Source organism: Punica granatum, chromosome 2, assembly GCF_007655135.1.
Source record: "Punica granatum isolate Tunisia-2019 chromosome 2, ASM765513v2, whole genome shotgun sequence".
In the NCBI taxonomy this organism is placed as follows: Eukaryota; Viridiplantae; Streptophyta; class Magnoliopsida; order Myrtales; family Lythraceae; genus Punica; species Punica granatum.
The window spans coordinates 38,002,431-38,015,391 of NC_045128.1; the positions used below are offsets into that span (position 1 = coordinate 38,002,431).

At 41.2% G+C, this 12,961-nt stretch overlaps 3 protein-coding genes across 4 annotated transcripts; 2 read left to right on the forward strand and 1 right to left on the reverse strand.

Moving 5' to 3' along the window:
- The first annotated feature begins 59 nt into the window (after positions 1-59).
- On the forward strand, positions 60-1,154 carry LOC116196368 (transcription factor MYB73-like). The gene has a single exon (XM_031526045.1). The coding sequence runs from the start codon at positions 199-201 to the stop codon at positions 964-966; it is 768 nt and encodes a 255-aa protein (XP_031381905.1). The 5' UTR covers positions 60-198; the 3' UTR covers positions 967-1,154.
- A 527-nt stretch (positions 1,155-1,681) lies between these two features.
- LOC116196369 (protein unc-50 homolog) lies at positions 1,682-5,563 on the forward strand. Of its 2 annotated transcripts, XM_031526048.1 has the most exons (10): positions 1,682-1,909; positions 3,024-3,091; positions 3,324-3,349; positions 3,712-3,802; positions 4,000-4,095; positions 4,326-4,394; positions 4,574-4,632; positions 4,717-4,839; positions 4,930-5,001; positions 5,112-5,563. In XM_031526048.1, exons 1-10 carry the CDS (start codon positions 1,820-1,822, stop codon positions 5,174-5,176), a joined length of 759 nt encoding a protein of 252 aa, XP_031381908.1. In that variant the 5' UTR covers positions 1,682-1,819; the 3' UTR covers positions 5,177-5,563. The 2 variants fall into 2 exon arrangements, with proteins under 2 accessions (XP_031381908.1, XP_031381909.1); XM_031526049.1 differs by lacking the exon at positions 4,000-4,095.
- Positions 5,564-5,913: 350 nt separating this feature from the next.
- On the reverse strand, positions 5,914-7,878 carry LOC116196367 (probable cinnamyl alcohol dehydrogenase 1). Its single transcript, XM_031526044.1, has 5 exons — positions 7,705-7,878; positions 7,375-7,488; positions 6,950-7,177; positions 6,438-6,877; positions 5,914-6,333 (listed from the first exon to the last, which is right to left on the reverse strand). The coding sequence occupies exons 1-5, from the start codon at positions 7,791-7,793 to the stop codon at positions 6,131-6,133; spliced, it is 1,074 nt and encodes a 357-aa protein (XP_031381904.1). The 5' UTR covers positions 7,794-7,878; the 3' UTR covers positions 5,914-6,130.
- Positions 7,879-12,961: the final 5,083 nt, after the last annotated feature.

The window sequence follows — 12,961 nt, forward strand, 5'->3', positions numbered from 1 at the left end:
TTTCTTGAATTGATTAAATTAAAAAGAGAGAGAGAGAGTAAATGTTAAATCCCATATAAAGCCAGCCTCTCCTTCTTCCTCTTACCTATTCGTCTCCTCTGCCTCCGTTGCTTTCTCTCAGCAGCAGCAGACAAACTATATATGAATTCAAGAATGAACTGAATCGATATCGGATTGGGTCCGAGGATCCTCTCACCGATGGAGTCAACCCACAGAGAATCCGATCGGGTGAAGGGTCCGTGGAGCCCAGAGGAAGACGAGCTGCTCAGGAAACTCATCCAGCGCCACGGCGCTCGGAACTGGTCCCTCATAAGCCAGTCGGTGCCGGGGCGGTCCGGCAAGTCTTGCCGGCTCCGATGGTGCAACCAGCTCTCCCCGGAGGTCGAGCACCGGCCGTTCACCCCAGAGGAGGACGAGATCGTCATCTGGGCCCATGCAACGTACGGAAACCGGTGGGCCACGATCGCGAAGCTCCTGAACGGCCGGACCGACAACGCGGTCAAGAACCACTGGAATGCTACCTTGAAGCGCAAGCAAGCCGGCACTGCCACCCAGCAGCCGCCAGAGAAGAAGCTCTGCATTGACTACGGCAGCAGCCCAAGCCCTGGCACAACGTCGGCATCTGGGGTCAGCGACTCTGCTGCGGTTCCTCCATTCATAGACGAGTCAGGCTGGGCGGCGACACCGGACGATGGCCCGTCGACTCTACTGACGCTGTCGCTGCCCGGGAGCAACTCGACCCACTCGGGCACGTTGCTGGAGAAAGACAGCTCATCGGCCCCAGAGAGTGGTGGTCGCCGTGAAGTCAATCCGTTAACAAACGGCGGGGACCCCAAGACGGCGTCTTTTGGGGTTGAATTGATGTCTCTGGTGCAGGAGATGGTTAGGACTGAACTGAGGAATTTCATGTTGGAAGGAGGAGGCAGCAAGAATGACGGCTCATTCGGCTCCGACGGCAGGTTGTGAGTGAGGGCAACTTTTTCGACGTGAGAATGAATCAATTCTTTTCGGCGTCATTTAACCGACGAACATTTTTTTTTTTTGGTGGGTTCGACATCAATAAATCAAGAAATCCTTTTACATTCGGAGGTTGTCCAAAAAAGCATTTCTTTTGGTTCTTTATAAATAAATTCACCTCCTGCATTACGACTGTACATCCTCGCTATATTTGGGAGGTAAATATTTTGAATGGGGTTATATTGATATAATCAATATTCATGGACAAAAATATTGACGATTTTTCTTAACGAGTTTATCTCAAAAAGTAGAGATTTCGCACGATCTTCTTGCTGAACGGAGGATATGCGAATTATTTTCACTTTCTTCCTTCACTATCTACTAAGTGATGGATTGAGATAATAATCTTTGTAATCTGAAAAACATATTCATAATTGGCTGTTAATAGAGTTCGAGCTACCGGATTTCGCCGACATGCTCAATTTGTTTTCAACAATTTCCGGGAAGTCTCAGCTATTCCGCGCAAGAGTTTTGGCCAGAAAGTGGAAGATAGACCTCCAAACTGCAGGGAGCAAATTGAGACCACACATATTATTGGAAGCCGAATGGGGCGTAATAGAAAACTTCAGGGACCGAGTTAGAAATAACTCAAACATAAACAGATCGTTATGGGCCGGTCGGCCCGACCCATTTCCTCGGTCCAGCTCGAAGAGAGAAACAGAGACAGAGAGAGACGGCTGGGAAATTCTCACAGATCTTCAACCGGGGAGAAGTCACCTGAATCGGAAGGACAGGCGAAGAAGAACAAGAAGCAGCAGAAGAAGAAGAAGAAGAAGAAGAAGAAGAAGAAGAAGAAGAAGAGATGTTGCCGACAGCCTCGAGAGGACGTGCTTCGTCCTCCACCTCTCGAGCTAATCCCATGTTCGTCCAGTATCTTCGCAGAATCGTCAAGGTTCCCTCTCCCCCTATCCAACTCTGTTTCCCTCTTTTGATCTGAGCTCCAAGGGGCCATCAAACTCCATGAGTCGAATTCTGGGGTATAATTTAGTCAGTGCCATTCTTCATTACGCGGCACTCAAACTCGATGAGCTCAACTTGATCAGAGCTTTCGTCATTTTCTGCTAGTCTCTGTGAGGTATTTATCTGTCGATGGGGATGGTCGGCTCATTTGCCTTGGTTTTTCAGAAATATGAGATAATTGAGGTGATGGATCTCTTGGTCAGCTGCTTCGCTGATCGGTAACTGTGGAAGGCAGCGCTAGTTCACCTTGTCATGGTACCCATGGATATTGCTTCTCATCGATTCATATAGGCATGGCTTGATGACCCGAAAGGAGATCTTTGCTGATTGGACGCATCTACCGATGGGCTGATCGAAATTGGATGTCCTGTCAATCTTAAGAATCCCGCCTTCCACATCCTCTCATCACAAACTACAAATTCGTCAAGCAAAGTGGCTGCAAATTTAAAAATTTAAAATGGATAGATCTTAGTAAAATGTTCAAAACTGTCATCGTATCCGGCTGCATTATCTAAATGCTAGTAGATTCATGGTGAACTTCTGATGATTTAATTGCAAATCTTATGTAAATGTGGTACCTTTGCGCAAATGTTGTTGAAAAGAAATATATACCAAGGGAAGGTAAAAGGATGGTATGCTCTTACGAAGCGGCTTATGCTCTTAAGAAGCGGCTTCTGCAGTCCCGCTAGATTTGTTTCTCTAGATATGGTTTTTGTAACGATCACGGATCATCCATTAATTTTTACATGTTATTTAGGCACATGAAGCGTTATCTCATGTTTTCAAGTGTGCATGTTGTGCTTACAAATTGTAAAAGCAGTTTCTGGTTACTAGGTTTTATGTGTCCATTATTTACTAACCTATTTGCTATGCCTGCCTAGCTAACTCCCTTAGGCAAATTTATACCTCTATTTGCATCTAGATATCCTGTATTCTTCATGCATGATCAGTAATTGACACTATTTTTCTTTTCAGTGTGGTCGGTGCTAGGTACCATTCTCTTCTATTTCATGCTTTTCTTATTTGATTTTCATCTTCATTTGTAGTGGCAACAAATGGATATCGAATACTCATTTTGGCAGATGCTTCATCTTTGCACCTCGCCAAAAGTCGTGTAAGTATATTCTTCACTATCTTATTATAATGATTGACGTGGTTTTTATTCCTTCTTCAAGATATGCTCTTTTCAGTTATCACCATCAGTTTATCAGCTATTGTTGCCTCAAATACAATGAATTAGGAGCGGATTTTATTTTGTGGCTTTAAGATGTATTTAGATTGTTTTGTTGATTTAATTAATTAGTTTAGTTCTGCACCCTGCATGCGGAATCGGGCGATGGATACAGCTATCAGCATACTAAGTATCACAAGCGTAAGTGCAGTTCCCTGTCAAGCTATAATTCAGATGGGTTAATAGTAATATTGTGATCTGCTTCTGTCGTTATATCAACTGCTCTATACAATTTTATGACTTGTCTTATTAGCATACTCTTGTACCATTATTACAAGTTCTCTGTGATTTCCTCTTCTCTAAAACTTTTTGTGAAATGATACCGGAGAAAAAGTTATGTACTCTGAGTGTATGGATGGCTTAAAGCAGACCATAAACTAGGAATGGAGTCCTTTCAGTTCATAAGTGCATTTTTTGGGCTTTCTGATGACAGAATTTTCCAGTTGGTTCTCATATTTGAGAAGTTGTTGATTGATTTCTCTTGCTGCTGCTTCTAATTGCAGAAACTAAAAATCAGTGGGCACGTGATGATCCTGCTTTTGTGGTGATCTGCAGCTTTCTTTTGGCAGTTGCAACATTAGCTTATTGTGCTGCGTAAGTATCTTAGTGCCTGCTGTATTTAACGAAAATAAGAGGTTTCTCTTTAGTTCAGTTCAAACAAGAAGAGGGATTGAAGGATCCATTTTCCTCTTCTTCTTGCCTCTATTTTCAAGCTACAAAATACAATCGTTATATATGGGCATTGCTGCATCCTTATGTGCTGATCTATTTATTATATTTCTTTCTGTCAGTTATGACCATAGTGCTGCACACGCTGTTTATGTGACCTTCTCGGTATTAGTTTTCCATTTTCTATTAGCTGCGGTGCTACTGGCCACTTTATGTTGGTAAGAGCCTTTTCTTTGCCATTACTGTGTTATTTCTTGCTCTGTGTTTAGTGTTAGCTTTCTTTTTAGAATAAGTAATACCCCTCAAGTGATCTAGTCTTTGTGAAGAGTGAGCCGTCGAGTAGTTGCTGAGTGCTGTGTCTAGCTTTGTTATGAGGGAGCTGTCGAGTATTTGCTGAGTGCTGTATCTGGCTTTCGTTGACTTCTACTCCTAAAACTGTTCTTTGCAGGTTTCTCACGAACAGTTACCTCCGGGAAGAGGTTCCAAGTAGTTATGCTGTTGAGCAACGGGTCGAATGGCAAGTGTTGAAATCTGCTTTCTTCTGGATACTCGTACATTTCAAAGTTCTTTTTTAGCAAAATTGAGTTGTTGATCAAATCATCAAATTGCTAAGATAAGGTTGACTATCTAGAGTAACCAATTTGAACACGACTTTCATGGCCACATTTCTTATCTTTTTGTTCCCTCTCTCTGTAGGCTGTATGCATTTGATGTGCACTGCAACTCTTTCTTCCCGGTGTTTGTGTTACTTTATGGTAATTTATTCAAATCCATGCACATTGGACTCATAAGGTTCTGCCTAATGCTTGTGTGCTGATGCTCAGTGTCTGTGTTGGCAGTGATTCATTATTTTGTATCTCCTCTTCTGGTAGCCCATGGCTTCATTCCCGTGCTGCTGTCAAATATACTTTTCATGGTTGCTGCATCTTACTACCACTATCTCAACTTTTTAGGCTATGATGGTAAGAATAAGCTTAAAGATCGATCTCTCTCTCTTTCTCATATTATACTGTATGGTGCATAATGAGATCCTCTTACCTGTCTTGCTGCAGTGCTTCCCTTTCTGGAGAGGACGACTTTCTTTCTCTACCCAATTGGGGTTGTTATTGTCCTTTCTCCTATTTGTAAGTAGTTCATTCATTAAGCTGCCTACATAAGTGTCGCTTCACAAGGATGCTGTTCGTGCTTTTCGTTCTCTCCATACTGACAGTGTCTTTTCTCATTTATGGTGCAGTAATTTTGAGTGGCTTCAACCCTTCGAGATACTTCATGAACATGTACTTTAGCCACCGACTATAATCTGCTGAGGCTGACACATGGACCGCCCGAATTTTTGGCTCACTGGTACTCCAGCTTTCAGTACACAAAAAGACGCTTCAGAGTTATGTCGGGCATTTGGAATGAGAGACTTTGGATTGTCAATGTTAAAATCGGCCACTTGTAGTTTGCTTTGGTAGGCTTTGTCTCTTCAATTTTCCTTTAGCCCCTAAGTTTGAGATACAAATTCATTCTGGGTTGGGGTAGAAAGAACCTTTTGATAGTTGCTAAGCAATCTCTTCTCCCTCTCTCATTTTATGTAGAATTGTATAGTGAACCGATAGTTGATATGCTCCTTCCAATTCTTCGGGAAGGGTCTGAATGAACAATCTTGCCTTGTAAGATAACTACCATATCTTTGCCTTGTAACCGTAACTATCACATGCATATAGTACAAATCAAAGTCCCGCTTGCTTCGAAGGAAAAGAATGGATGGAGGCATGTAGAATTTGGGTTGGATAACTCAAAAATGACTTGGCACAACTTAACGGTACATCCAATATCGATGATCTGCCCCTGGAATAGAATGCGTTGTGTGCTGCTGAATGGAAGCTTCACTAGGTTCATGAGGTTTTACCCCTGTGAATCCCAATCATGCTAGTTAGTGCAGCAGGCAAAATAACCGTTCCGGAAACGGGTGAAAGACCGTTGCTAGCATCGACGACGAGAGCATCATCAAGTATTTTTGGAGAGCGAAATCAAGGAAGAGAAATTGAAGGTAGGCTATATGTCCCGTAGAAACAAATTAGACATATCTTCAGATTGCTTTTAGTACAGACAAACATGTCCCTTTGTGCACAATCGAAACATGGGCAGACAATCCAAAAGCAAGTAATAACACAATGCTTAACTTAAAAGCCAAGAATACAAATTGAATCCAAACAGCCAATGGATTTTTCCATTCTTCCTTTTCCTTCCATGTTCTTATGTGCTTAATCACTCATCAAACTTGCTTCCGGCAACATCCACGACGAACCTGTACCTGACGTCATTCTTCTCGAGCCTCTCGAAGGCTTTGTTGATATAGTCCATCTTGATCACTTCGATCTGAGAGGTCAATCCCCTGTCCTTGCAGAATTCCAGCATTTCCTCTGTTTCCTTAACGCTCCCTATGAAGCTCCCTGTGATCGTCTTCCTCCCTAGGCAAATTTGCACATTATCGACATGAAGGACATTGTGATTAAAGCTTTGCGTATCTTGTTTACGATGAAACTTGATCGGATTAAATATATCGATAGCTCACCGAGCATGACCATTGGAGTGACAAACTGGAGAGGAGTATTGATTACACCCATCAGGATCAACTTCCCATCAAGCTTCAACAGCGAGAGGTAGGGCTCGAGAGGGTGGAAGACAGGGACGGTGTCGATGATATAGTCAAGGGAGTCGGCTGCTGCCTTCATTGCCTCCTCGTCCGAGCTGACCAGGAACTCGTCGGCTCCCAGGTGGTCCAGAGCCTCCTCCTTCTTCTTGTTGGACGAGCTTATCACCGTCACGGTGTGGCCCATGGCTTTGGCGATCTTCACCCCCATGTGGCCTACTCCTCCGAGTCCTAGAACCCCTCCTCTAAGTCCAGGCCTGGCAAGGCCAAAGTGGGTCAGGGGGCTGTAGACCGTAACACCGGCACAAAGAAGCGGCGCCACCTGCTCAGCTGCCATCCCTTCTGGGATCTTCACCGCAAACCTGCGAGGCAGAGAATGATTAATCATGTTCAATCTTAAACATATATACAGAACTATCCATTTTTCGACTTACTTGGAATTGACGATCATTTCACGAGCAAATCCACCTTGCGTAGGCTTCCCATCCGTGTACACGTCGTTGTAGTTCCAAATCTTCTTGTTACAGTACTGCTCCTTCTCCGATATGCACGTCGCGCAGTTCTGGCAACTCCCAACCACTATCCCGACCCCAACACAGTCCCCGACCCGGAACTTGGTCACCTCCGATCCCACTTCCAGCACCTGACCCACCACTTCGTGGCTGCAGTAAGACACCAGAGACAAACTAGACCGTCAGTTTCGTGTCGCGAACCATCTCAAGTCGGTTTTCTTGGCTGAGGTATTAAGGTGACATCTTTTCTCTCCATATTCTTCCATGGAAAATAAGGAACAGAAATCATTAAAACAATAAATACATATACGAGGAAAGATGTTATAGTTAATGAAGGATTTTCGTACCCAGGAACCATGGGGTAGTTCGACATGCCGAGGTCATTCTTGGCCTGGTGAAGATCAGTGTGGCATACTCCACAGTATATCACTTTGATGTACACATCGTCCGGCCCCGTGTTCCTGCGATGTGTATTGCATGGAATTAATTTAAGTATGATCAATCAATATGAAAAATAATTAAACTCGACATGTACGGGTTAAGTTCATATACATACATAACTGCCATGCATGATTCCAAATTGATGCAGCTTCTCTATCTAGTTGATCAAAGGAATAATTATACGGGACCAGATTAATTATGATGAAGTTAAATTATATCTGAATTAATTAATTTACCTGAGGGTGTAAGTATAAGGGGAGAGAACAGCAGATGGGTCAGATGCAGCCCAACCTATTGTTGTTCTCTCAACTTCAAGGCTTCCCATAATTTCTTCACTATAGAGATATTCAGAGAGAGGGGATAATAGAGAGAGAGAGAGAGAGAGAGAGAGAGAGAGAGAGATGTAATGGATGGAGAATCAAGGAACTGAATATGGTCTTATATATATATACACTTGACAGGAAAGGAAAATGGAATCATACATACACATATACATATGGAAATGAACAACAAGAGAGTTGACTGATCCCTTAATTAAGAATGTCTATATTGAGATGAGCTGTCACGACTCAATAGCATGTTCATCTATACGTGGTTTCTTTTAGAAGTTTTCCGGGTTGAAGGATGGATGGCACATATTTAAGCATATATATATATATATATAACATGCATGGTGAATCGCAACCACAAACTAGCTTAGACAAGGACATGTCGTGGATGTGTTTCTCTACTGAATAAGCCGAAATTCATCACGTGTGGTCGGAGTTTACATTGTGGGGATGTATATATGGGGCTATATATAATACTTGTCTGATATAATGTAAACAGTATACGATTCGCAAAAGTTGGACGTGATCGTGACCCCTCATCAATGTCCTATAGAATGGACACACACACACCACACATACATACATACATACGTATGTCTGTATCTTATGTATGTCTATATATTATTAGGGGCTGCGGTAGGTGAGGGCGCGTTTGGACCAGAAGATGCTGATTGCTTGGCGATATATTACATGCCCTAACGTGTTATTCCATTTTCCTTCAGATATTATTTTTGTGAGGAATTATATTTTAGATATTGCCAAACAAGCTGGAGGGGAGAAGGAGATTAGGTCAATGAGTTAGTTCTTATCTCTCTTTAAGTTTTATATATTGGTTTCGCATATTCTGCAGAAGCCTAAGTAAGATATATTGACACAAACATAACCCCATATGCTAATTGGATGATATCTGCCTTACTAACGGACCAGTCTGGCGCGCTTTAGTCGCTATCACGGGTTTGGTAAACCGTTACATTCACCAAAAACAAAAAAGAACCAATTCATAAAAAAAAAAAGTGTAGCATAGTGATGTATGCTCTCGCCCATTGATTTAGAGGTCGCAGGTTCGATACTTAGTGGAACTATCTGTGTCCATTTATTAGTTATTTAAAATTTATTTTTCATTGTATTAGGCTTTGGACCTCCTTTATAACCGAAAAAAGAACCAACTCGATGAGGCTCCTGATGACCAAGAGATCTCAGATTCGATACTCAGTGAAACTAATTGTACCCATTTATTATATATTTATAAATTTTATCTCAATATACTAGACTCATATGCCTCCTTTGTAACCGAAAATTCATATCCTAAGTATTTTTTAAGATCCATGCACGCTTCATGCCAATTTATAAATGATCTCCTCTCATTAGGAGCAAACAAGGGGTTCTTGCCCAATAAAGAAAAGAACAAAATAAGTTCCTTAATTTCAGGGCAGTAGGTTTTATGCGTTAGTACATACATGGCTTTACGCACAAAGTCGAGATTGCGACATCAATTTTAGCTGAATCACGAGGAGTTTGTTCGGGTCGGAAGGCTGAAGCTCGCTTGGTCACTGGGGTGGTGGAGTCTCATTCTCGAGGTTTCATGTCCTTTCTGAACAAATTAGTCCGAGGAAGATGGGAAATTAAACCGAAGACTTCTTGAATTTGAAAGATTTTAATTACTTGGGGAATATATATATATATATATATAAATTTATTTATATATAACGGCCACCAACCAACTCCATCATCACCAGCGTTCCCATAAGGCAAGAAAACAGACCATGAGAACCTGAATATTGGAATTGGAGTAATATATAATTCACCAGTCAGTTTGTCCCTTATAATTGGGATATTGATTTAAGTCATCGTCAGGCAGATTAATTATACCAATTCCAATGATCATACAGCGAACACCGATCGAGCCATAATTTGCTAATTTTGACTTTCTCCTCCTTCATCAGAGAATGTTGAGTGCAAAACCCTGTCAAGGATATATATAAACATACATACGTGTATATATACATAGATACGTGTATATAAATTTCTTCATTTCATTATGCTCAATTTGTTTATATATATATATATATATGTATGTATGTATGTATATGTATGGTTCGGCCTAGGATGATATAAAAGATTATCCTTATAAAATTATTTTGATAAATTCGTCTCGTGGTCAAGATCAAACTGGTATTCGAATTGAATTATTCTCATCAGTTTTAATCTGAATATGCTCATAATTTTCACCAAAAAATTAGGGTAAATTTCGACGACCCTCCTATAATTTGTAAAATGACAAGTGACACCCCCTCATTTTAAAATTAGTCGCACACCATCCTTTCTTTCGTTGATTTCTACTGTTTGTTCTTAAATTGTGTCAGAGTTTGGTTCAGGTAAAGAAATTGGATAACGGATTGGTTTGTGCTGTTCCGTGACATGAGATCCACGTGGCAAAGTGAATGTTCTCTTGGTACTACATCAGCGAAAAGAGGTATAGTGTGTGGTTAATTTTTGAAAAGAGGGGCGTCGCCGGTCATTTCACAAGCTATAGGGGGCATCGTGGAAATTTACTCAAAAAATTACTTTACAAATTTGAGGATCTCAAACATTATCATGCAAGTATACGGCGGTGTCGAGTTTCCAAGGCATCACTGAACAACCTTTCCATGGACTGCTATTGAGTTGGGTTTCAGTCAGGAAAACGAACCATTCGGCCTTGGTAACCGTACTTTACGTGCTCACAGCAATTGTGCTCGGCCTCTGAGTTTGTAAACAATATACACACTGACTCTATAATAAATCCCATTAAAAGCATGTGTGTACATCGTCCCATTTAGAATTCGAATTGTGATTGATTCTGTTTACCTGATCAACTCTGTCAGCAGGTATAACATTTCATATATGCATGCTACTGTACCGTGGGAGTCAGTATTGGATTGCATGCATCTGAAAGCCTACAGTAAGTCTGGGCCTACCCAACTTTCTCTTTGCTAGCCCAGTACTTGGGCCTGCTCGTAGTTCATAATCCTCGTTCGGCGGAAGCTAAGAAGAAAACATATATTTACCAAAAAAAAAAAAAATGCTTAGGTCACAGAGTCCTGTTCATTATTAATTAAGGATGGGCAAATTGGCCAATCGGATAGGAATTCTTAGGATGAAGTCTTTTTTTTTTTTAAATAATATTTACTTGCTTGTGATAACTAATACATTCGGATGATTCAGCATCGCATATGGATAGCGTATAATCAGGAAGTCTGCCTATACATATGATCAAAATAGATGTGACAAGCTGTCTTGTTTCAAGGGTCGATGTCAGATGAGTTTCTTTTCTTAAATCCACTTCCAGCTGCTGGTCTCAGCCGCACTGCCTCACAATTCTTGACCAATTTCAGAAAAGCACCCAACGGAAGTTTGTCTTTTCAATTGCCTAACTTCCGTATAGCCTTTTGGAAAAAAAAAAAAAATTGTCGCTCCGAATTCGGACGTGATGTTCCGAAACATGCGTATCTGTCTTACGAAGGGAATCGATCACAAAATTATCATCCGAATGTATTTCTAATCGAACATGCGAGCTTGAAGCACATATATATGACATGCATGTATAAGCATCGCCACAGCAAACGGGGCTTTCCAAAATCTTCGGGATGCCAAATCTATGTGTATCCCTTTCATGAACGCGGCGCTTAATTTCCTAGGAACTTCGTCGTAAAACCTGTGCCTAACGCATCTCCAACGATGCTCCGGAAAGCATCAGGCCAGGTTACCGTCTTACTTGCATGCCGGATAATAAATCATATATATGCAGGAACTTGGATAATTATCTGTCATTTAATAAACGAAAAGATTGCAATAAACACTGACATTATTCATCGCGACCTCTGAAAATGGGCCACAAAAATACACAAACTGGTCAGCTCCAAGATATACTTAGACACAGCCATATATAGCGATTCAATAGTACAAAAGTGTGTCAGAAATTTCATGCACCCTGCATTTATATGTGATCAATGTATCAAACTAGGGTTATAAGTGTAATGAACTGTCAACTGTATGTATGTTATAAGTTAATGCAGGAAACATGTGTCTCAAAACACCAAACAAATTATTATTCATCCAAAAAAGAAAAACTAGGTGATTTAATCAGTGTCCCACACCGGGGCTCGGCCCTGACCTCTTAGTCCGCCCGATAGTCCTGAAGTTCTTGAACTTGTGTCCTGGACCGCTCGGACTTGGTCCCGAGTGTTTAATGGAGCTCCTGAAATGAAGTTTCTCTGTGATAATTGAATCCCCGTTCCTGAGAGACACGCTTGGTGTGTTTGCAGCGGCATTCAGCATCCGAGCTTCGGTTGAGCCATTGCAGAAGAGAATGACCATTAGAAGTAGGAAAGACAGAAGAAGAGTAGTTGCTGAAGAGAGAGAGAGTCGTCCTCCTATTATAGGCATTTTCTCCGTTTTGGTATAGGGAAACTAATTAATAGAATGTGAACTTATACACACACACACATATATAGGCAGTGATGCTGCGTAAGACAAGCCATGTAAGGAAGTTCGTTCCTATGAATTTTGTCCCATCAATGGGCTTACTTTTCTTGTTAGGAGCTCTCTTCTCGTGGGGGGATTTTTTTTTTATTTTTAATTTCCTTTTCTTTTCTCCTTTTTATCCCTCTTGTAAGTGTACGAGTACCACACGCATAGGTGAATTTGAATATGATGAAGAGAATTCATATAACGATGAATAATACTTCCGCATAGACCGTGCGTATATGTAACTATTTCGGTTTGGAATTCACATGCGTAATCTCAATAACATTGTTAATTATCACAATAGAGCTACAACAAGGATCGATATAAGAACTTTCCTACTATGAATATTGCTTTATCAATATTAATAATTTGTTCATATTCCCAGGCTATGTTTTACCAACTAGAAAAAAAATCAGTGAAAATATATGAACTATTGGCTTATGTATGAGGAATTTATATGAACTGTATGCTCTCTGCCAACTGCACAAGGGCAACGTTGCCAGTGCAGATATATAGCCTTTGCAGCAACCTCTTTAATGCTATCTGTGACCATGATTGGCTACACGATTGAACTCCGGTGAGAACACTGCTCAGGTCGATTCTGAATACCCATACAAACTCATTGCTGCAGCCAGGGGCGGAGCCAAAAATAAAGTTC

What these genes read in the sequence shown, in the direction of transcription:
- LOC116196368 (XM_031526045.1), top strand. Translation starts at nt 199, where the DNA reads ATGGAGTCAACCCACAGAGAATCCGATCGGGTGAAGGGTCCGTGGAGC.
- LOC116196369 (XM_031526048.1), top strand. Translation starts at nt 1,820, where the DNA reads ATGTTGCCGACAGCCTCGAGAGGACGTGCTTCGTCCTCCACCTCTCGA. An exon ending in TGCACCTCGCCAAAAGTCGT is followed by an intron (nt 3,092 to 3,323) that starts GTAAGTATATTC and finishes CGATGGATACAG; the next exon opens with CTATCAGCATACTAAGTATC. An exon ending in GTTGAGCAACGGGTCGAATG is followed by an intron (nt 4,395 to 4,573) that starts GCAAGTGTTGAA and finishes CTCTCTCTGTAG; the next exon opens with GCTGTATGCATTTGATGTGC.
- LOC116196367 (XM_031526044.1), bottom strand. Translation starts at nt 7,793, where the DNA reads ATGGGAAGCCTTGAAGTTGAGAGAACAACAATAGGTTGGGCTGCATCT. An exon ending in CCTTATACTTACACCCTCAG is followed by an intron (nt 7,489 to 7,704) that starts GTAAATTAATTA and finishes TACACATCGCAG; the next exon opens with GAACACGGGGCCGGACGATG. An exon ending in CACTCCAATGGTCATGCTCG is followed by an intron (nt 6,334 to 6,437) that starts GTGAGCTATCGA and finishes AAATTTGCCTAG; the next exon opens with GGAGGAAGACGATCACAGGG.